This window comes from Lynx rufus, unplaced genomic scaffold (genome assembly GCF_022079265.1).
Source record: "Lynx rufus isolate CCGP_SWC_20201006 ecotype Redwood Valley unplaced genomic scaffold, mLynRuf1.p SCAF_14, whole genome shotgun sequence".
NCBI lineage: Eukaryota > Metazoa > Chordata > Mammalia > Carnivora > Felidae > Lynx > Lynx rufus.
Window position 1 is genome coordinate 64,150,527 of NW_025814828.1, and position 24,971 is coordinate 64,175,497.

At 38.8% G+C, this 24,971-nt stretch overlaps 1 protein-coding gene across 1 annotated transcript in view; it reads left to right on the forward strand.

Moving 5' to 3' along the window:
* The window catches only part of CENPI (centromere protein I), a 76,874-nt gene that overhangs the window by 16,083 nt on the left and 35,820 nt on the right, over positions 1-24,971 (forward strand). Inside the window, exons 5-10 of the mRNA XM_047076298.1 lie at positions 5,191-5,239; positions 10,337-10,383; positions 15,484-15,573; positions 16,123-16,251; positions 16,484-16,651; positions 16,804-16,924. Of these exons, the coding sequence (XP_046932254.1) occupies positions 5,191-5,239; positions 10,337-10,383; positions 15,484-15,573; positions 16,123-16,251; positions 16,484-16,651; positions 16,804-16,924 (604 nt within the window). The remainder of the gene's footprint in view (positions 1-5,190; positions 5,240-10,336; positions 10,384-15,483; positions 15,574-16,122; positions 16,252-16,483; positions 16,652-16,803; positions 16,925-24,971) is intronic.

Genomic DNA, 24,971 nt, shown 5'->3' on the forward strand with positions numbered 1-24,971 from the left:
AGTAGATTTGCCTATTTCTAATCTATTTTCTGTCTTCAGAGACTTGCCTATTCTGGACATTTCATATAAATGGAATCATATGTAGTCTTTTATGACTGGCATATTTTACTTAGCATAATGTTTTCAAGGTTCATCCATGTTGTATCATATATCAATACTTCATTTTTTTAACCTGTTATATTTTTTCCATAACATAAAATTTACCACTTTAACTATTTTTAAGTGTATAGTTCATTGGCATTAATTGCATCACTACTATCTATTTCCAAAATGTTTTCATTGCCCTAACAGAAACTCTACTCGTTACACAGTAACTCTCCATTCCTCCTTCCCCCAGCACCTGGTAACCTCTAATCTACTTTCTGTCTCTATGAATTTGCTTATTCTATACACCTTATATAAGTAGAATCATACAATTTTTGTCATTTTGTGTCTGGCTTCTTTCACTTAGCATAATGTCTTCAAGTTTCATCCAGGTTATAGCATGTATCAGATTTTCATTCACGTTTATGACTGAATAATTTTCCATTGTGTGTATATACCACATTTTGTTTGTTCACAAGTTGATGGACTCTTGGGTTGTTTCCCTTTTGGCTACCATAAATAATGTTCTAGTCACCATTGGCATACAAGTAACTGTTCAAGTCCTTGCTTTCAATTCTGTTGGATATATACCTAGCAGTGGAATTGCTGTGTTGTATGTTAATTCTATGTTTAGAATTTTGAGGAATCACCAAGCTGTTTGGACCATTTACTAGCAGTGTATGAGGGTACCAATTTCATCATGTCCTCACCAACTTAATTTGTCTGACTTTTTGACTTCAGCCATCCTACTGGATGTAAAGTGGTATTTAGTTGTGGTTTTGATTTGTGTTTCTCTAATGATTAGTGATGTTGAACATCTTTTCATGTGCTTATTGGCTATGTATATATCTTTTTTAGAGAAATGTCTATTCAGATCCTTTGCCCATTTTTAAATTGGGTATCTTTTTATTACTGGGTTGTAAGTGTTCTTTGTGTATTTTAGGTACAAGTCCCTTATCAGATATGTTTTTTCTGGGAAGTACAAGCTGGAACCACTTAAAATTATTCACTTGAGGTTTTCCGGGTCATATCACTAGTGTAAATTCAAACTGTAGACCTATATATGACTGGCTTGTGGTTACATATTCTTTGGAATGGCTTTATTTTCCTTTCACCCATCCCCAAGGCCAGGACAGGCAAGTTTACTTGCCGTCCTCTTCAGCACAGTGGGGTTTGTTTTTATTTCATACCTGGGTGCTTAGGGTGTGGTTCTTGAGGTTCATAGTTTTCTTTCTTTTTAAAATTTTTTATAATGTTTATTTTTGAGAGAGAATGAATGAGCAGGGAAGGGGCAGGGAGAGAGGGAGACAGAGGATCTGAAGTGGGCTCCATGCTGACAGCAGACAGCCCGATGTGGGGCTCAAACTCATGAACGGCGAGATCATGACCAAAGCTGAAGTCAGACGCTCAACCGATTGAGCCACCCAGGTCCCCTGAGGTTTCTAGTTTTCTAATAGATCCTTTGTATATTCCACACATTGGATGGTTTCTAGTTTTCTAATAGATCCCTTGTATATTCCACACATTGGGTGGGTCCTAAGCTTTATCACCTGCCTACCCGTCTCCTACCTCCCTTTGTAGCTATTAAAGCTGTAAGTTCAAGATTTTTAAGGTTTGGCAGAAATCTTGGGGTGAGAACTTGTTCAATATTCAGTGTTCTCTCTTTCACTTTGTTTTTGGGAACTGCAGTTCTTTGCTTTCATGCCAGCTCAGAAATGTACTTAAGCAGCTGGATACAATGTAAAACATTTCTGAGTTGGCAAGAAAGCAGGCAGGGTCAATCAGGGTATCTAATATACAGTAGTTCTATAAATGGTGATCAGGTCATTGGAATTCAGAAGTCAATAAGCTGTAAGGACAAGGTGATTTGTTGATAGAGACATTAAAATCTTCTGACATGCGGTTGGGATTAGGGTTATAGTAGAAGACTGAGTCAGACATGTAAGTCCTCAGCGAACTTTTGGAAGTCACTAAGAGGTTAGTAGTGAGCAGATGAGTATAGGTAATTTGGAGGTACTGAAGTTGGGTGGACTAAGTGTCAAAGGAAGTCTTTTTCTATGCAAGAATGAAAGAGAAGTACCTTGAATAACAAGAGTAACTAATGTTCATCCCTTTGTTTGTCCTGTGGTACACAGGAGTGGATGAATGGTAAGTAGTATGTGATCGACTCTCCTTTACCTTTGACATCTCTCTTAACTTCATATGGTTTTTGTTCTTAAACTAATCAAAATACAAAACAAATGAATTCTATGTTTAAGCATACTTTGTTAAGAGTGGGAAATACTAAAGCATGCTTTCCCCTTTCTTGTAATAGCTTAATAGACTGAGTTCTTCCAGGCAGAGACTGAGCATTTTATAACCCAAGTATTTAGTAACACTGTTCATGGCACATAGAATATAAACTTCATAAGAGCCGGCCTTTTTGTCTGTTTTAGTCACTGCTCAATAAATTTTTGTTTCATGAATGAATGAATGAACACAAGATACTCATAAATGTTTGTCAGATCATATACCTGTACTTGAATGGTTTTCATGATGCTGATGAGTTTCTTGATCAGCTTGGCAAGAGGGAGGGGGACCTACTTTTTTTCTTTTTCTTTACCCTTTTTCTGTCTCTTAAAAATATTTATTGAAGTATATATGTAGAGAAAATTGACTGTATCATAATTGATCAGCTCAATTAATTTTCATAAACTGAACACATTTGTGTAAATATCACCCACATCAAGAAATAAGGAACCTAACTTTTAAAAGCATTACTTCAGAAAGTTATTTTCATATAATTTGGTGGGAGCCTGACTCTTTAGTGACTCAGAGGCAGTGCTTACTATTTGCCAGAAAGACAATTGTAATGTCCTAGATGTATATGAGTTTTTCCTTTTTAGATGTGATTGAAAAACAATGTCAGAGTTCCTATAATGTTGGAGCCCAGAGCAAGTGATTGTGTGACACTCATTCATACCCAGCATGACAAATAGTGTTGCTAATGGTTTATATCCTAGGGATATGAGGTAGTGAGTTTTTTACTCAATGTTACTGTATTTTGTGTAGATTATATCAGACTTGGTCATAATGTATGTCCTTTCCTTAAGAAAAAACCCTGTATCTAAATTCATGCTTCTTACAAGTATGTGCAGAATGTGAACCCATTTCTAAGTAGAGGACAGGCAATATGGAATGTTGTACTTCAGATTTTAAAGTTTAGATTCATGATTACCAAAATACAAATTTGTTTAAAGAAAGTCTTTGCTTTTGTTGCCTTCTCTAATTCCATTACATCACTTACTTTTTTAAAAAAATGTTTATTTTTGAGAGAGAGCATGTGCACATGCAGGGGAGGGGCAGAGAGAGGGAGAGAAAGTCCTAAGCAGGCTCTGCGCTATCAGCATCGAGCCCCATGTGGGGCTCCATCCCATGAATTGTGGGATCATAACTTGAGCCGAAATCAAGAGTCAGATACCTAACTAACTAAGCCATCCAGGCACCCCTACTTTTTTTCTACAGCAAGTGTTGGCAAATTTTTTCTTAAAGTGCCAACTAGTAAATATTTAGGTTTAAGGGCCATACTGTCTCTGTCACAACTGCTCATTCTGCTGATGTAGTGTGAAAGCAGCTATAGACAATACATAAACGACTGTGGCAATGTTCCAATAAAACTTTATTTATAATGACCAGTGATGGGCTGGATTTGACCCACAGGTTATTGTTTACTCGTCCCTGTGATAGATTATTTACTTGCCCAATAAACAGATGTTCTAAATTGAATGATCTCCAATTTATGGAGGCTTTTTCTTTCATGTTTTATTTTGTGGCTATCATTTTCTTTTCTGAAAGAAAAAAAAAAAAAAAACGCCGCCCTCTGGACCTAAAGATTTTCTCCTAGGGGCACCTGGATGGCTCAGTTAGTTAAGCATCTGACTTCAGCTCAGGTCATGATCTCGCTGTCCGTGAGTTTGAGCCCCGCGTCGGACTCTGTGCTGATGGCTCAGAGCCTGCAGCCTGCTTCAGATTCTGTGTCTCCCTCTCTCTCTGCCCCTCCCCCGCTCATGCTCTGTCTCTCCTTCAAAAAGAAACGTTAAAAAAAATAGATACTCTCCTATGTTTTCTTCTAGAACAGGTAGTGGCAAACTTTTCCTGTAAAGAGCCAGGATAGTAAATATTTTAGGCTCTGTGGGCCATAGACCTCTGTCACAACTACTCAGCTCTGCTGTTGTAGCAGGAAAGCAGCTATAGAGAGTTCATAAATGAAATGTGTGTAGCTATGTTTTGCTAAAACTTCATTTACAAAACCACATGAACTGCAGTTTGCTGACCCCTAATCTAGAATAAAACCTCAATAAATGGACACTCAAAATGAAATGTTATAAAGGAACCAGTCATTCAGTAACTTAAGTAACAAATCTATTGAATGTGTGCTCTTTGCCAAACTGAGAGCTAAATGGTTAATTAAATTATGGAGTATCCACTCATTGCCATATTAAGATCATTGAAAATGATTATTTTGAAGACAAAGCAACATGAGAAAATGCTTTTAAGTGGGAAACAAGATAAAAGTTTAAGTTTGTATCTTAAATACGGACTACTGGAAGGAATGCATGAATTTTTGTTAGGTAGAAGGATCTTTTTTTAAATTTTTTAATATTTATTTTTGAGAGAGAGCAAGAGAGAGAGACAGAGCATGAGCATGGGAGGGGCAGAGGGAGTGGAAGACAGAATCTGAAGGCTCCAGGCTCTGAGCTGTCAGCACAGAGTCTGATGCTGGGCTCGAGCACACAAGCCATGAGCTCATGACCTGAGCTGAAGTTGGATGCTTAACTGACTGAGCCACCCAGGTGCCCCTAGAAGATCTTTTTCTCTTTTTAAATTGTCTGCAGGGTTTCTATATTCCAAAAGAAACTTAAAAATAGTGTAATGAGATACCAATTAAAGCTATTGGTTTTTACCACTACTATGTAGTATGAAAAAGGGAAGCTTTAAGAGCTATTGTTCAGCAAAATTCTGCAGCCTTTTTACTTAATCAGGATAAAATTGACATTTGAGGAAGATGCGTTGCCACTCTGTTCAAGATATATTGTCATTTCTTTTTAAAATTTTATATTATAACAGTGCCCTTATGTGTGCCATTTGCTGTATTTACTTACCAGAAAAGAGAATGGTGAGTATTTTTATTCCAGTTTTACTACATTTATTCTGTGGAATTAACGTTTCTTTTTTTTTTTAATATGAAATTTACGGTCAAATTTGTTTCCATACAACACCCAGTGCTCCTCCCAACAGGTGCCCTCCTCAATGCCCATATCCCACCCTCCCCTCTCTCCCACTCCCCATCAACCCTCAGTTTATTCTCAGTTTTTAAGAGTCTCTTATGGTTTGCCTCCCTCCCTCTCTAACTTTTTTCCCTTTCCCCTCCCCCATGGTCTTCTGTTAAGTTTTTCAGGATCCACATAAGAGTGAAAACATATGGTATCTGTCTTTCTCTGTATGACTTATTTCACTTAGCATAACACTCTCCAGTTCCATCCACGTTGCCACAAAAGGCCAGATTTCATTCTTTCTCATGGTCAAGTAGTATTCCATCGTATATATAAACCACAACTTCTTTATCCATTCCTTGGTTGATGGACATTTAGGCTCTTTCCATAATTTGGCTATTGTTGAAAGTGCTACCATAAACATTGGGGTACAAGTGTCCCTATTCAACAGCACTCCTGTATCCCTTGGGTAAATTCCTAGCAGTGCTATTGCTGGGTTATAGGGTAGATCTATTTTTAATTTTTTGAGGAATCTCTACATTGTTTTCCAGAGTAGCTGCACCAGTTTGCATTCCCACCAACAGTGCAAGAGGGTTCCCGTTTTTCCACATCTTCGCCAGCATCTATAGTCTCCTGATTTGTTCATTTTAGCCACTCTGACTGGCATGAGGTGGTATCTGAGTGTGGTTTTGATTTGTATTTCCCTGATGAAGAGCGACGTTGAGCATCTTTTCATGTGCTTGTTGGTCATCTGGATGTCTTCTTTAGAGAAGTGTCTATTCATGTTTTCTGCCCATTTCTTCACTGGATTATTTGTTTTTTGGGTGTGGAGTTTGGTGAGCTCTTTATAGATTTTGGATACTAGCCCTTTGTCTGATATGTCATTCGCAAATGTCTTTTCTCATTCCGTTGGTTGCCTTTTAGTTTTGTTGGTTATTTCCTTTGCAGTGCAGAAGCTTTTTATCTTCATGAGGTCCCAATAGTTCATTTTTGCTTTTAATTCCCTTGCCTTTGGGGATGTGTCAAGAAATTGCTGCTGCTGAGGTCAGAGAGGTTTTTTCCTGCTTTCTCCTCTAAGGTTTTGATGTTTTCCTGTCTCACATTCAGGTCCTTTATCCATTTGGAGTTTATTTTTGTGAATGGTGCAAGAAACTGGTCTAGTTTCCTCCTTCTGCATGTTGCTGTCCAGTTCTCCCAGCACCATTTGTTAAAGAAACTGTCTTTTTTCCATTGGATATTCTTTGCTGCTTTGTCAAAGTTGGCCATCCTTTTGTGGGTCTAATTCTGGGGTTTCTATTCTCTTCCATTGGTCTATGTGTCTGTTTTTGTGCCAATACCATGCTGTCTTGATGATTGCCGCTTTGTAGTAGAGGCTAAGGTCTGGGATTGTGATGCCTCCCACTTTGGTCTTCTTCAAAATTTGGCTATTCGGGGTCTTTTGTGGTTCCACACAAATTTTAGGATTGCTTGTTCTAGCTTCAAGAAGAATGCTGGTGCAAGTTTGATTTGGATTGCATTGATGTGTAGATTGCTTTGGGTGGTATTGACATTTTAACAATATTTATTCTTCCAATCCATGAGCATGGAATGTTTTTCCATTTCTTTATATCTTCTTCAGTTTCCTTCATAAGCTTTCTATGGTTTTCAGCATACAGATCTTTTGCATCTTTGGTTAGGTTTATTCCTAGGTATTTTATGCTTCTTGGTGCAGTTGTGAATGGGATCAGTTTCTTTATTTGTCTTTCTGTTGTTTCATTATTAGTGTATAAGAATGCAACTGATTTCTGTACATTGATTTTGTATCCTGTGACTTTGCTGAATTCATGTGTCGGTTCTAGCAGACTTTTGGTGGAGTCTATCGGGTTTTCAACATATAATATCATGTCATCTGCAAAAAGTGAAAGCTTGACTTCATCTTTGCCAATTTTGATGCCTTTGATTTTCTTTTGTTGCCTGATTGCAACACTATGTTAAACAATAGCAGTGGGAGTGGACATCCCTGTCTTGTTCCTGATCTCAGGGGAAATTTTTCAGTTTTTCCCCATTGAGGACGATATTAGCTGTGGCTTTTCATAAATGGCTTTTATGATGTTTAAGAATGTTTCTTCTATCCCGACTTTCTCGAGGGTTTTTATTAAGAAACATTGCTGAATTTTGTCAAATGCTTTTTCTGCATCGATTGACAGGATCATATGGTTCTTAACTTTTCTTTTGTTAATGTGATGTATCACATTGATTGATTTGCGAATGTTGAACCAGCCCTGCAGCCCAGGAAGGAATCCCACTTGATCATGGTGAATAATTCTTTTTATATGCTGTTGAATTCGATTGCTAGTATCTTATTGAGAATTTTTGCATCCATATTCATCAGGGATATTGGCCTGTAGTTCTCTTTTTTTACTGGGTCTCTGTCTGGTTTGGGAATCAAAGGAATGCTGGCTTCATAGAATGAGTCTGGAAGTTTTCCGTCCCTTTCTATCTTTTGCAATAGCTTGAGAAGGATATGTATTATCTCTGCTTTAAATGTCTGGTAGAATTCCTCTGGGAAGCCACCTAGTCCTGGACTCTTATTTGTTGGGAGATTTTTGATAACTGACTCAATTTCTTCACTGGTTATGGGTTTGTTCAAGTTTTCTATTTTTTCCTGTTTGAGTTTTGGAAGTGTGTGGGTACTTAGGAATTTGTCCATTTCTTCCAGGTTGTCCAGTTTGTTGGCATATAATTTTTCATAGTATTCCCTGATAATTGCTTGTCTTTCTGAGGGATTGGTTGTCATAATTCCATTTTCATTCATGATTTTACCTATTTGGGTCATCTTCCTTTTCTTTTTGAGAAGCCTGGCTAGAGGTTTATCAATTTTGCTTATTTTTTCAAAAAACCAACTTTTGGTTTCATTGATCTGCTCTATAGTTTTTTTAGATTCTGTATTATTTATTTCTGTTCTGATCTTTATTATTTGTCTTCTGCTGGGTTTGGGGTGTCTTTGCTGTTCTGCTTCTATTTCCTTTAGGAAAACGTTATCTCTCTATTCTTAATGACAGACTTGTTGGACAAAGGATTCTTGGCTGCATATTTTTTCTGTTCATCACATTGAAGATTTTCTGCCATTCCTTTCTGGCCTGCCAAGTTTCAGTAGATAGGTCTGCCACTAGTCTTATGGGTCTCCCTTTGTAAGTTAGGCCTGTTTGTCCCTAGCTGCTTTCAGAATTTGCTCTTTATCCTTGTATTTTGCCAGTTTCACTATGATATGTCATGCAGAAGATCGATTCAAGTTAAGTCTGAAGGGAGTTCTCTGTGCCTCTTGGATTTCAATACCTTTTTCCTTCCCCAGATGAAGGCAGTTCTCACTATGATTTGTTCAAGTACACCTTCAGCCCCTTTCTCTCTCTCTTCCTCTTCTGAAATTCCTATGATACGGATATTGTTCTGTTTGATTGCATCACTTAGTTCTCTAATTATCCCCTCATACTCCTGGATTTTTTTATCTCTCTTTTCTCAGCTTCCTCTTTGTCCATAATTTTATCTTCTAATTCACCTATTCTCTCCTCTGCCTCTTCAATCCGTGCTGTGGTCACCTCCATTTTATTTTGCACCTCATTTATAGCATTTTTAGTTCCTCATGACTATTTTTTAACCCCTTGATCTCTGTAGCAAGATCCTCTATGCTTTATTCAAGCCCAGTGATTAATTTTATGACTATTATTCTAAATTCTTGTTCCGTTATATTGCTTAAATAGTTTTTGATCAATTCGTTAGCTGTCACTACTTCCTGGAGTTTCTTTTGAGGAGAATTCTTCCGTTTTATCATTTAGGTTAGTCCCTGCAGTATGTCCAAACTGCAGGGCACTTCCCTTGTGCTGTCCAGACTAACTTGTGTTGGTGAGTGGGGCCACAGTAAGACCCGATGTCTGTCCCCAGCCCACCACTGGGGCCACAGTCAGACTGGTGTGTACCTTATCTTCCCCTCTCCCAGGGGCAAGACTCACTGTGGAGTGGTGTGGCCCCTGTGTGGGCTGCTTGCTCACTGACAGGCTTGTGGTGCTGCTTCGGTGGGATCTGGCCAAGGGCGTATTAGACGGGGTGGATCTGCAAGGTGCTTGGGTGGGAGGGGCAGGCTTAGCTCGCTTTGCTGTCTGTGGTCCCCTTGGGAGGGTCCCTGCAGCACCGGGGGTGGGGGGTGGGAAACAGGCCTGTGGGAGGGATGGATCCACAGAAGCAAAGCATTGGGTATTTGCGTGGTGCAAGCAAGTTCAGTGATGAGAACTGGTTCCCTTTGGAATTTCTGCTGGGGGATGGAAGAGGGAAATGGCTCTTGCCAGTACCTTTGTTCCCCTGCTGAGATCTGTCCTTCCAGGGCTCAACAACTCTCCCTCCTTTTGTCCTCTTGCCCTCCCGCCCTCCGCCCTCCGAGAGCAGAGCTGTTGACTTTTAACATTCTAGATGTTAAGTCCCGCTGGCTGTCAGAACTCATGGAGTCTGCCCCCTCTGCTTTTGCAAGCCAGACTTTGGTGGCTCTGCCTTGCCGGGTGGGCTGCCCCTCCACCGCCCCGGCTTCCTCCCGCCAGTCCTTGTAGCATGCACTGCCTCTCCACCCTTCCTACCCTCTTCTGTGGGCCTCTTGTCTATGCTTGGCTCTGGAGAGTTCGTTCTGCTAGTCTTGCAGTGGTTTTCTGGGTTATTTAGGCAGATGTTGGTGGAATCTAAGCAATCAGCAGGAGGTTATCACAGTGTCCTTCTACGCCACCATCGTCCTCTCTGTTCGACAGAGTATCTGGAATTAACATTTCTATTGGCCTTTATAAAGTTAACTGGTAGCATTAGTTCAATGACAAGATTTTGTGGGAATTATTTTTTGTGCTTTTATCTAAGAGTGTCTGCTTAATGGTTTAATTGAACAGAGTGTTTATATTTTTGATGTGTTGTACAAAGATGTTTTATGAGCCACGTGGTTTGTTTTTATTCTGAACCTCATGCATTGTACTTTTCTTTATCTTTTCTAGTCAAACCATTTCGTGTGAGAAAACTGCTTGGTCTTCAGGCCAAAATGGTGAGTACCAAAGAGACCTAAAATTGGCCAGTGTATCTGTGCTAGGTACTGAGTTGAGCTTTGGGGATATAAATTGAGTGAATCATGATCTTCAGGGAGCTTATTATCTGCTGAGCTTTGAAAACAAAATAAAAAAAATCAGAAATAGATGAGGGTCAAGGAGGAGTGGTAATTCTTAAGAGAAATTTTAAGAGATTAATAGGATTTAACCAGGCCAAGAAAGAAGAGAAGGGCACTCCTGGCGGTGGGAACAACTTAAGAAAAGACATATATAGATGTTAAACAGCAAGACTGTTTAGGAAACTGTGTTGTTATGGCTGGAAAATAAGTGTTGGAGAGTAGTCAAAAATGACTACTTTATTAAAGTAAAGCATTAGTTTATTTATTTATGTTTTTGTGGATGTGATCTAGGAAAGCATTCCTTTCTTGACACATAGACTTTAGTATATTCCCTGACCATTATCTCTTATCCTTACAGCTTTCTTGCATTGTTATTTTCACTATACCTGCCTGGTAACAAGTCTGTGAAGTTTCGGGTATAAAACAGTAGGAAGTTGTAGTGCCTGTCTTAACTGCTGAAGCCTGCATGACCTACCAAAAGGCATGCAAGTTTAATGAAAAATACAAACAAATGTGCACATACATGCTTCTCCAGTGTGAGGTTTCCCATTAGTACAATTCAATGATTGTTCTTGTTTTTACATTTGTTTTTTTAACGTTTATTTATTTTTGAGAGAGAAAGAGACAGAGCATGAGCGGGGTAGGGGCAGAGAGAGAGAGAAAGTGGGAGACACAGACTCCAAACAAGCTCCAGGCTCTGAGCTGTTAGCACAGAGCCCGATGCGGGGCTCAAACTCACAAACCGTGAGATCATGACCTGAACTGAAGTCAGATGTTTAACTGACTGAGTCACCCAGGCACCCTTGATTGTTCTTGTTTAATAGCTTCCTGTTTTCATTGTGTCAGTCCAGTGTCTTCTCTTAGCTCTCTGAATATATTAATGATCATGTTTTTGTCCAAGTTGAATTTTATTTTACAGTAATATAAATTGTGAAAAAGTTATAAAGTTTCTTCATGTTAACAGCAAAGCATTTCAATGGAATAAGAAAATTCTTAGCATAAGTAAGATATTGCTGATTTGGGGGGTGCCTGGGTGACTCAGTCATTTAAACATCCAACCATTGATTTCAGCTCAGGTCATGATCTCACAGATCTCAAGTCAGGCTGTGCACTGACAGTATGGAGCCAGCTTGGGATTCTTTCTCTCCCTCTCTCTCTGTCCCTCCCCCCTCGCACTCCCTCTCTTTCTCTCAAGATAAATAAACTTAAAAAAGATCTTGCTGATGTATTAATTGAAACAATAGTGTTATGTTCAAGTTTAAAAAATGGTTTAGTACATGATTGTGTAAAATTTTTTTTATTTTTTCTAATGTTTATTTTTGAGAGAGAGAGACAGAATGTGAGTAGGGGAAGGGCAGAGAGACAGAGAGGGAGACACAGAATCTGAAGCAGGCTCCAGGTTCTGAGCTCTCAGCACAGAGCCCAACATGTGGCTTGAACTCATGGACCATGAGATTGTGACCTAAGCTGAAGTTGGATGCTTAACCGACTGAGCCACCCAGGTGCCCCTGATTGTGTAAAAATTTTAAACCCAGACATTAAATATATGGCTTCATTAATAACATTTTATATAGTACATTATTATTCCATTATCCATGCCCATTTATAAAGATTCATTTATTTTTTAATTTTTTTATTTTTTTAATTTTTAAAAAAAATTTTTTTTTCAACGTTTATTTATTTTTGGGACAGAGAGAGACAGAGCATGAATGGGGGAGGGGCAGAGAGAGAGGGAGACACAGAATCGGAAACAGGCTCCAGGCTCTGAGCCATCAGCCCAGAGCCCGACGCGGGGCTTGAACTCATGGACCGCGAGATCGTGACCTGGCTGAAGTCGGACGCTTAACCAACTGCGCCACCCAGGCGCCCCTATTTTTTATTTTTTTAAATACTTACTTTGAGAGAGACAGAGAGAGAAGGAGAGTGAGAACGTGCATGCTTGTAAATGGGAGACGGGAGAGAGAATCCAAAGAAAGGGAGAGTGAATATCAAGGCTCCATGCTCAGAGAACCTGAGGCAAGGCTCATTCTCACCACCACGAGATCATGACCTAAACCAATATCAAGGGTCAGATGCTCAACCAACTGAGCCACCTAGGCAGCCATATAAAGAGGCATTTAGAATTGTTTTGATTAGCTGAATTTTGGTGATTTTGGTCAAGTCCAACAATATCAAACCAAGAAATCGTGGCTGTGCTTACATGTAGCACAACGTGTATAGCAGTAACAGGCATAATCTGTGTGTTTGAGAAAATATATTGGATATATGGATTTCTGACACCTGCAAAGGCATGTAACCTCTCTATACCCATTCATACCCTATAACTCCTGATCTGTGAAAGAAACAAAATACAGCAACTGTCTTTGTGGTGGCAGGCATGACTGGTGGGAAGTGGTGCAGGCATGTTGTTATCATATATACACCAGGCCCTGTTGAGAACAGTCTTTGGAACAGGGGTGGGGAGTTGGTGAGGATGGTTTCTAGGATTGTACCCTCTGCTAGGCGTGAGCCTATGTGACTTTGGCTGTGATTCTTTTCCTGTTTCCAGCTTGGTCTCTTGTTTCCTCAGAGTTCCTTTCTTTAGTTAATTTGGTGGTTCACAGTAGAGGCTTTTCTCAAATGCCTGGAAAATGTTGTTTGTCCATATTTAATAATAAAGAACTAAAATGGTGATTGGAAACTTTTGCATGTGAGCAGGTCTTGTTCATTGCTGGATCTTGATGTTTCACTGGGGAGCCCCACAGATTGCTGTGTCACTTTTCCCAGAGAGGAATCCTCTTGTTTCCTGCCTAGGGCATATATTAGTCAGGCTTCTCCATAAGCAGAATCAATAGGATGTGTGTATAGATATGTAGAAAGATATTTATTATAAGGAATTGGCTTGCATGATTATGAAGCTAGGAAGCCAATAATCTGCAGGGTGGGCCAGCAGGCTGGAGACCCTGGAGAGCTGATGTCTCAGTTTTAGTCCAAAGACAGTCTCCTGTAGAACCAGAAAGAGCCCGTGTTACAGGTGAAGTCTGAAGGCAGGCTGCTAAGAATTCTCTCTTGCTTGAGGGAGGCTGGTCTTTTTGTTCTTTATAGGCCTTCAACTGATTGAATGAGGTCCACCCACTTTATGGAGGACAATCTACTCAAAGTCTACCAATTTAAAATGTAAAACACCCTCACAGAAACACCCAAAATAATGTTTGACTAAGTATCTGAGCACTCTGGACCAGCCAAGTTGACACATACAGTTAACCATCACAGGTTATCAGCTTGGTTCCTAGCACTCTGGGTTGCAGGCAGTGGAAAGGGGTGAGGAAGGGTCCTGGTACCTTCCCTCAGCTGTGTCTGTTATCTAATTCCAGTTTCATCTTAAGAGAGTAAAACCTTGATGTTCGTTAGTGTGGTGAAGGAATTTGGAGTTCTAATTGCTTCTTACTTAGATTTTCAACCAATCCTCCTGTTTGCTGCCTTTCTTGCACTTCTGCTGCCCCCACTTTTCAGAGGTATCTCGTCCCTCAAATTCCTGAGTCCTTTTGAGAGTTCTAAAACATGAATCTGCTGCTTTTGAGCCTTTTTCTGTTACTACCTTAGATTTTGTTTTCTCTGTTTTGCCAAGTTGGTTACTATTTGTCCATTTTTATTCTAGGTTCCAAAATCTTGTTGGAATGTCTCATTTGCTGTTGTATCCTCTCTTGTTTTCTTTGAACTTGTGTTTTATGCCTTTTTCATTCCTTTACTTTTTTAGTGGGGCTTTGGGAGGACCCAGAGTTAAACATCTATTTTCAATATGTCATATTTAACTGGAATTATTTTTAAAAAAGAAAAGAGTGTTAACTTTTTAACAACAAAGATATGTTTAGTTAACTAGACAGTACATTCTAAAGGTCTCTCCTCTCCTAAATATTTTCTCTATCAAAAAGCATTCCAACTCAAAGCAAACTCTGATACTAATTGACAATTAGTACAGAGATCAGAAGATATTTTGGTGTAGATAAATTGGATTATTTTGGTTTTGTTATAACAAATTTATTTTCAAGAAGCTGTTACAAAAATAGGAACACTGTATTTCTAAGCCCCAATTTCTGCCTGTCTTATTTTGTACAATATTTGATTCAACAAAATTGTAATATAACAAAACAATTTGGTTATTTCCTTGGAATTCATTAAAAAATTTTTTAAGTATTTTTTTGAGAGAGACAGAGACAGAACATGAGCAGGGGAGGGGCAGAGAGATGAGGGAGATATAGGATCTGAAGCAGGCTCTAGGCTCTGAGCTGTCAGCACAGAGCCTGATGCGGGGCTTGAACTCACAAAATGTGAGATCATGACCTGAGCCAAAGTCAGACGCTTAGCTGACTGAGCCACTCAGGTGCCCCTTCTTGGAATTCATTTTAGTAGTATGCTTTCTCTGGATAGCCAGATATGTCTACCTGGATAGCCAGGTGTCCAGCAGTAATGACTTCTGTCATTCTAAAATTAATATTTTTGTTAAGACTTGTTTTAGTCGTATCAAGCTGCTTGACTACTGCGTACCTGTTGGATTTCCTAGTTAATTTTCCAGGAATTATGATAACGTATTAATATTTCCTTGCCCTGTTTTCTTAGCTTCCCTTTTTGTCTTCCCACCTTTCTGTCTAAATCAAGAATGAGTAAACTTTGAGTCCTGAGTATGCTACCAGTGAAAGTAAGCCATGCTAGTAAGTATGACTGTAGACCTAAGGCATGGGCATAGAAGACAAGATAAAATATTAAGGAAAAAGTAAAAAAGAAAAGGTCATAAAAGAAGTCCACAGGCTCATGAGGGTAGTTTTATGATAGTTGACTTAAAATGTCTGATTATTTATTCTTTGATTTTTTTATAGCATCTTCCAATAGCCATATCACATAGTAAAATTAGGGTTGGAATATATGTTTAATCTGTTTATTTTATTGTTACTTTTCTTTCTTATGCCAAAGAATTGAAAATTGAGAACTCTTTTTTCATTTCAGGGAATGCAGCCTCACCTCCAGGCTTTGTTATCGCTGTATAAGTTCTTTGCTCCTACTTTGATTTCTGTATCTTTGCCTGCAAGGAAAAAGGTGAGGGATTAAAGAGTGATAAGTCATATTGAGATCGAAATATTTTTATTAAGTTAATTTACAGATTTGGAATGAAATGTTTACAGCATACTGTTTTATTTTTTTCTTAATGTTTATTTATTTTTGAGAGAGAGAAACAGAGTGAAAGCAGGGGAGGGGCAGAGAGAGAGGGAGACACAGAATCCTAAGCAGGCTCCAGGCTTTGAGCTGTCAGCACAGAACCCGATGTGGGGCTTGAACCAATGAGCTGTGAGATCATGACCTGAGCTGAAGACAGACACTTAACTGACTGAGCCACCCAGGCACCCCCTACAGCATACCGTTTTAAAATCTAGTATTATGGCATTGTTTCTAGGAAGTTTTCTAAGGGATTGGCATTTTGTTTTAATTCTATTTAATGTATAAAATAGATTCTTGATCAGAAAAAAAACCATTTGCATGGCAGAAAAATGTATCATAATTAATACATTTTCAATTAAGAATTTTATATTTTATATTGCTTCATGTTATGGGTACCTATTTATGTACTTTAATACAATTTTCTTATAGATTTATTTTAGGAATTCAGAGAATCTGTGGGAGACAGCTCTACTTGCTGTGAGGCAAAGGATTCAGGGACCCCCTCCTGAACCTGTAAAATTAATGTTAGGTCCAGCTAATGTCCATCCTGTAAAAAGAGTAAGTGTCTAAAACTCCAAATGATTTGTGCAGGTTTCTTTTCTTAAAGCCAAACAGTAACCATTCAGATGATTCAAGAGATTATAGAAATTTAAATACATTTTAATTACCTAGAATTCTGTGTGAACCACATTTAGACTTCATTAACTGAACAACTTAACAACTGATTTTACATTTATTTTTTAGTCTGTCTAGTCCACTGATAGATTGTTTTACTGTCTTTCTTCTTTAGAAATGGAATTCTTACTCAGTTATACCCATGCTGAATTCTAGTAGCTGCAGTAAAGAATGTGGGAAAAAAGGGATGGCTCTTTCTGACTATCTCCGTAGTAATGGATCATTTCCACTAGAACAGCTTAAAAGCTTCCCTCAACTCTTAAAGAACATCCATTGCTTAGAGGTATGTGACTGGACCATGTGCTTATCTATATTTTCCATTCAATCTTCAAAGCCTTTATTTTTATTGTGTATTTCCTATCTGATGATTTCCTTGTTGCTATGTTCCTTTTACTCCTTTTCATATACTTACACTTGATTGTTCTGTCTTTGCAGCTGCCTTCTCAGATGGGTGCAGTGTTGAACAACTCTCTGCTGCTTCACTATATTAACGTTGTCAAAGACGAGTCCATCTTACTGAGAATCTATCACTGGTTGAGTCAAACATTACAGGAAGGTAAAAATTGATATTTAAACTCATTGATTGCATGAGGAGGGAACCAAATAGCTTATATCTTTTATAAGGGTGACAAATTCTAAATAGGAGGAGCCTTCATATGTTGTAACTATCTCTTTAATAATCATATATTCAGAGCTGGTATGCTTCCTTTATACTAATTTTAAGATACAGTAATAAAGGAGGTATGTTGTTAAGGAAACATTGCTAGATGGCCACCCAAACTCACTGGGTGGCTCCATTTTGATGACCATCCCAATCCCAAAACCTCTTCATCTTTGTATGTCCAGAGACTTGCTGTTCAGCCCACAAAATAATCAGATTAATGTTAACCACACTCGAGAAGACTAATACATGTCAGGATATCAACTTACTACTTCATACTAGAAATAATTCTTAAGATGGCAGAACAGCATGGAAGTTTTTTTTTATGTCTCTATCCATGAAATACAGCCATATCAACACTAAACCATCCTGCACACCTAGAAAACTGATTTAAGGTTTAAAACAATAATCTGCACAACCTGAACCACAGAACTCCACAGGTACACAGTATGGAGAGGTGAACTGGGAGAGATAGAAGCCGTGGAGGGAAAGGAGCTGTTTTTGCTTGCAGAGAGAGTACAGAGCTGGGGGAGAGTACAGGAGAAAACAAGCCCCACAAAAGCAGCTGAGGAGGAAATGGAAATGTGGAAAAAGCCACAGGGACTGAACAAAAAAGGGAGAAAGGAGAAAGAAGAGGGTTTAAATTCCATTAACACTTTATAAACTGGGGGAGTGCAGAGTCTGAAAATCTGCAGCTCAATAACCAGCGATTCTCTGGTGGGAAAGGCGAATCCCCAGGAGCAGAGGACCAAATGGGGAGACGCAGTTCCCCTGCTGGGAGGACATTTGGTAGAGGCTGTGTGGCCACCCCAAAGGCAAGGGTCCCAGCAGACCCTGGAGAACAACCATATTCACTGGTGCTGGAACAAAGACATTAAGGGGGCAGCCTGGTGCCAGATGTGTGTTGTGATTTACCACAGTCCCTGAAACGCTGCTTCTACACAATCGCATGAAGTTTTTCTGGGGCAGGTTGGCACCTAGCTGCAGTCTCTGGGCGTCAGTTGCAGCATGGTCCCGCGAACGTTACTGGGGGCGGGCGGGCACCTGGCCATTGCTCAGTGAGACCCTCTCCCAGACAGTCTGAGCGGGTCAAAGCTGTAGTCCCTCAGAAGTGAGGGATTGGAAAACACAGCCACATCTGAGATAAAACTCAGGAGGGAGGTGCCGCCTGGCAACCTGATGGCTAGGTCATGGACAGTGTAAAAGCAGGGAGTGGATGGAAGCTGGAGACAAAGGCGGGGTACACGATTGCTGGTGGGGGAGAGCACAGAATTCTGATACTAGAGACTGGGTAGCTAGGTGACAACATTTTCACCCTTTCCACGCATGTGCATACACACCTGCAGGTGCCACAGCAATCCACCCCAGTAATCTAAGCAGCACCATCTAGTGGAGAATGGAGCGGTTACACTAAACCCCACCCAACTGGACCAACCTCGCTCTTCAGGAACAACACAAGTCTCTCTGCCTGCTTAGTATATGGACTATAAAGTGCTTCATAGTTGCCTTCTAGGGGAAACCGATGTAATTTCAATCATACTTCTGTCTGTTTGCTGGTCCATCTATTCAATGTTTTTCTTATTCTTGAATACAAAAAGAGAAAAAATATATTTTTATTTCCCATTTCTATTAAAATATTTTTCTTTAAATTTTTTTCTATTTTTTACTTTTTTGTAAATATTTCAAATTCTGTTTTTTTACTTCCACCATTTCATTTTATTCTATTTCATTGCATTCATTTTTTTCAAATTTTCAAACATTTTCCTTTTTTCTTCTTATCTTTCCCTTTTTTCTCTAATCTGTCAAGCTCCTATCACAAACAATACCATAACACACCTAGGATCTAGCATCCTTTATTTGATTTTTTTTATGTTTTTTTAAATTTTTTAATTCTAATTTTTTTAACTTTATTAATTACTTTTCTTTCTTCAAATGACGAAACGAATGAAATCGCCCCAAAAGAAAGAACAGGGAGAAATGACAGCCAGGGACTTAACACAGATAAAAGCAAGATGTCTGAACCACAATTCAGAATCACAATAATAAGAATACTAGCTGGGATTGAAAACAGATTAGAATCCCTTTCTGCAGAGATAAAAGCTACTCAGGATAAAATAAAAAATGCTATAACTGAGCTGCAATCTCGAATGGATGCCACAGCGGCAAGGAGGGATGAGACAGAGCAGCAAATCAGCAATATAGAGGACAAACTTATGGAGACCACTGAATCAGGAAAAAAGAGGGAAACTAAGGAAAAAGAGCATGATTTAAGAATTAGAGAAATCAGTGACTCATTAAAAAGGAACAACATCAGAATAATAGGGGTCCCAGAAGAGGAAGAGGGAGAAATACGGGTAGAAGGGTTATGTGAGCAAATCATAGCAGAAAAGTTTCCTAACCTGGGGAAAGACACAGACATCAAAATACAGGAAGCACAGAGAACCCCCATTAGATTCAACAAAAACCGACCATCAACAAGGCATATCATAGTCAAATTCACAAAATACTCAGGCAAGGAAAGAATCATGAAAGTAGCAAGGGAAAAAAGTCCTTAACCTACGAGGGAAGACAGATCAGGTTTGCAGGAGACCTATCCACCGAAACATGGCAGGCCAGAAAGGAGTGGCAGGATATATTCAATGTGCTGAATCAGAAAAATATGCAACCAACAATTCTTTATCCAGCAAGGCTGTCATTCAAAACAGAGGGAGAAATAAAAAGTTTCCCAGACAAACAAAAATGAAGAGTTAGTGACCACTAAACCAGCCCTGCAAGAAATTTTAAGGGGACTTTCTGAGGGGGGGAAAGACAAAAAAAAAAAAGACCAAAAGCAACAAAGACTAGAAAGGGCAAGAGAACATCATCAGAAACTCCAACTCTAGAGGCAACATAATGGCAATAAATGCATATCTTTTAGTACTCACTCTAAACGTCAGTGGACTAAATGCTCCAATCAAAAGACATAGGGTAACAGAATGGATAAGAAAATAAGATCCATCTATGTAGTGTTTACAAGACCCACTTTAGACCTAACGACACTTTCAGATTGAAAGTAAGGGAATGGAGAACCATCTATCATGCTAGTGGTCGACAAAGGAAAGCTGGAGTAGCCATACTTATATCAGACAATCTGGACTTTAAAATAAAGACTGTCACAAGAGATGAAGAAGGGCATTATATCATAATTAAGGAGTCTATCCACCAAGAAGTTCTAACAATTGTAAACAATTATGCTCCAAATGTGAAAGCACCCAAATATATAAATCAGTTAATCACAAACATAAAGAAACTCATTGATAACAATACCATAATAGTAGGGGACTTCAACACCCCACTTACAACAATGGACAGATCATCTCAACAGAAAATCAAGAAGGAAACAGTGGCTTTGAATCACACACTGGACCACATGGACTTAACAGATATATTCATAACATTTCATCCTAGAGCATTGGAATACACATTCTTCTCCAGTGCACATGGAACGTTCTCCAGAATAGATCACATACTGGGACACAAATCAGCCCTCAACAAGTACAAAATGATCGAGATTATACCGTGCATATTTTCAGACTACAACACTGTGAAACTCGAAATCAACCTCAAGAAAAAATGTGGAAAGGTAACAAATACTGGAAGACTAAAGAACATCCTACTAAAGAATGAATGGGCTAACTAAGAAGTAAAAGAGAAAACTAAAAAGTTCGTGGAAGCCAATGAAAATGATAACACCACAACCCAAAACATCTGGGCTACAGCAAAGGTGGTCATAAGAGGGAAGTATATAGCACTCCAGGCCTGCCTAAAGAAGGAAGAAAGATCTCAGATACACAACCTTACCTTACACTTTAAACAGCTGGAAAAAGAACAGCAAATAAAACCCAAAACCAGCAGAAGACAGGAAATAATAAAGATTACAGCAGAAATCAATGCTATCAAAACCAAAAAAACCCCAGTAGAACAGATTAATGAAACCAGAAACTGGTTCTTTGAAAGAATTAACAAAATTGATAAACCCCTAGCCAGTTTGATCAAAAAGTAAAAGGAAAGGACCGAATAAATAAAATCAAGAATGACATAGGAGATCACAACCAACACAGCAGAAATACAATAATAAGGGAATATTATGAACAATTATACGCCAATAAAATGGGCAATCTGGAAGAAATTGACAAATTCCTAGAAACATATACACTATCAAAACAAACAGGAAGAAATAGAAAATTTTAACAGACCCATAACCAGTAATGAAATTGAATTAATAATCAAAAATCTCCCAAAGAACAAGAGTCCAGGGCCAGATGGCTTTCCAGGGGAATTCCAGCGAACATTTATTTATTTATTTATTTATTTATTTTTAATGTTTTATTTATTTTTGAGACAGAGAGAGACAGAGCATGAACGGGGCAGGGGCAGAGAGAGAGGGAGACACAGAATCGGAAGCAGGCTCCAGGCTCCGAGCCATCAGCCCAGAGCCCGACGCGGGGCTCGAACTCACGGACCGCGAGATCGTGACCTGAGCTGAAGTCGGACGCTTAACCGACTGCGCCACCCAGGCGCCCCTCCAGCGAACATTTAAGGAAGAGTTAACACCTATTCTCTTGAAGCTGTTCCAAAAAATAGAAATGGAAGGCAAACTTCCAAACTCTTTGTATGCAGCTAGCATTACCTTGATTCCAAAACCAGACAAAGACCCTACTAAAAAGGAGAACTATAGACCAATTTCCTTGATCAACATGGACACAAAAATCCTCAACAAGATACTAGCCAACCGGATCCAATGATACATTAAAAAAATTATTCACCATGACCAAGTGGGATTTATACCTGGATTCAGGGCTGGTTCAATAACCACAAAACAATCAATGAGATGCATCACATCAATAAAAGAAAGGACAAGATCCTCTCAATAGATGCAGAGAAAGCATTTGCCAAAATACAGCATCCTTTCTTGATAAAAACCCTCAAGAAAGTAGGGATAGAAAGATCATACCTTGAGATCATAAAAGCCATATATAAAACCCCCACTGCTAATATCCCCAATGGGGAAAAACTGAGAGCTTTCCCCTGAGGAACAAGACAGGGATGTCCACTCTTGCCACTGTTATGCATCATAGTATTGGAAGTCTTAGCCTCAGCATTCAGACAACACAAAGAAATAAGAGGCATCCAAATCAGCCAGGAGGAGTTCAGACTTTAGCTCTTCGCAGATGACATGATGGTGTATATGGAAAACCCAAAAGATTCCACCAAAAAAAAATGGCTAGAACTGATCCATGAATTCCCCAAAAGATTCCACCAAAAAAATGGCTAGAACTGATCCATGAACTCAGCAAAGTTGCAGGATATAAAACCAATGCACAGAAATCAGTTGCATTCCTATACACCAACAATGAAGCAACAGAAAGAGAAATCAAGGAATTGATCCCATTTACAATTGCACCAAAACCCATAAAATACCTAGGAATAAATCTAACCAAAGAGGTAAAAAAATCTATACACCGAAAACTATAGAAAGCTTATGAAAGAAGTGGAAGAAGACACAACAAAATGGAAAAATATTCTATGCTCCTGGGAAGGAAGAACAAATATTGTTAAAATGTCAATACTACCTAAAGCAATCTACGTATTCAATGCAATCCCTATCAAAATAACACAGGCATTCTACACAGAGCCAGAACAAACAATCCTAAAATTTCTATGGCATCAGAAAAGACCCCAAATAGGCAAAGTAATCTAGAAGAAGAAAACCAATGCAGGAGGCATCACAGTCTCAGACTTCAAGGTGTATTACAATGCTGTCATCATCAAGACAGTATGTCACTGGCACAAGAACAGACACTCTGATCAATGGAAGAGAATAGGGAACCCAGAAATGGACCCAAAACGTATGGCCAACTAATTTTTGACAACCCAGGAAAGATTATCCAATGAAATAAAGACAGTATCTTCAACAAGTGGTGCAGGGAAAACTGGACAATCACATGCAGAAAAATGAACCTGGACCACTTTCTTACACAATACACAAGAAAAATCTCAAAATGGATGAAAGACCTAAATGTAGGACAGGAAATCATGAAAATCCTAGAAGAGAAAACATGCAAAAACCTCTTTGACCTCAGTTGCAGCAACTTCTCAACACGTCTCTGGCAAGGGAAACAAAAGCAAAAATGAATTATTGGGACCTCATGAAAATAAATCTGCACATTGAAGGAAACAATCAGCAAATCTGAAAGGCAACTGACAGAATGGGAGAAGATATTTGCAAATGACATATCAGAAAAAAGGTTAGTATCCAAAATCTATAAAGAACTTACCAACTCAACACCCAAAAAACAAATAAGCCAGTGAAGAAATGGGAAAAAGACATGAATAGACACTTCTCCAAAGAGGACATCCAGATGGCCAACCGACACATGAAAAAATGCTCAACGTCACTCGTCATCAGAGAAATACAAATCAAAACCACAATGAGATACCACCTCACACCTGTCAGAATGGCTAACATTAACAACTCAGGCAACAATAGATGTTGGCGAGGATGTAGGGAAAGAGGGTCTCTTTTCCACTGCTTGGGGGAATGCAAACTGGTGCAGCCACTCTGGAAAACAGTATGGCAGTTCCTCAAAAAATTAAAAGTAGAACTACCCTGTGACCCAGCAATTGCACTACTAGGTATTTATCCAAGGGATACAGGTATGCTGTTTCAAAGGGGCACATGCACCCCAGTGTTTATAGCAGCACTATCAACAATAGCCAAAGTATGGAAAGAGCCCAAATGCCCATCGATGGATGAATGGATAAAGAAGATGTGTCATATATATATATGTGTGTATATATATATATGTATATGTATATATATATATATGTATATACACACACACACACACACACACATATATATGTGTATATATATGTGTGTGTGTATGTGTATGTGTGTGTGTCACACACATATATATATATGATGGGGTATTGCTCGTCAATCAAAACGAATGAAATCATGCCATTTGCAACTCCATGGATGGAACTAGAGGGTATTATGCTGAGCAAAATTAGCCCATCATAGAAAGACAAATATCATATGACTTCATTCATATGAGGACTTTAAGATATAAAACAGATGAGCATAAGGGAAGGGAAGCAAAAATAATATAAAAACAGGGAGGGGGACAAAACAGAAGAGACTCTTAAATATGGAGAGTAAACAGGGTTGCTGGAGGGGTTGTGGGAGGGGCGATAGGCTTAATGGATAAGGGGCATTAAGGAATCTACTCCTGAAACCATTATTGCAGTATATGCTAAATAACTTGGATGTAAATTAAAAAAATTAAAAAAAGAATTATTTTTGGTAACATGTTCATGTTACATATTTCTGCCAACAATAATATCTCATCTCTGCTGTCAGTGTAGATGGGAGCCAAATTAGTCATCAGAAGAGTTCTTAATTACAGAATTGAAGGAAAGAGCAGTAAGGGAGTTTTTCATCCAGGCCCTAGTAAGACCTGAGAATTTAATTTTTCCAAGTGGATCAGTTTCTTTAGAGATCGTATTTCTGTTGGCCAGATCATTTCTTTCCTGGGTAAGCAACTCCTGACTTTTTTCTAGTGTTCAGAATTGGTTTTAGTCAGTTCCAGGCTAACTCTCCTTCTCCTGCTCAGTTTTTCTTTAGATAAGATGTGATATTTTATTAGATTACCACTTACTAAAGTCCTACCACTCTGAGATTATCCCCATCTCACCCTAGTTGAAATTTGGGTTATACTCAAACTTTTAATTCACACATTTATACTCTCTTGGACTACTATGTGACTTAAGCTAATCACATTTATTGTATGTTAATTTTACTAGTTTATTTTTTCACTGTAAGATTTCCCTATGTCATGAAGTTCTTGAGGAACATCGATCTCCCTCATAACTGTTACAGTCTGCAGTGCAGGTTGGC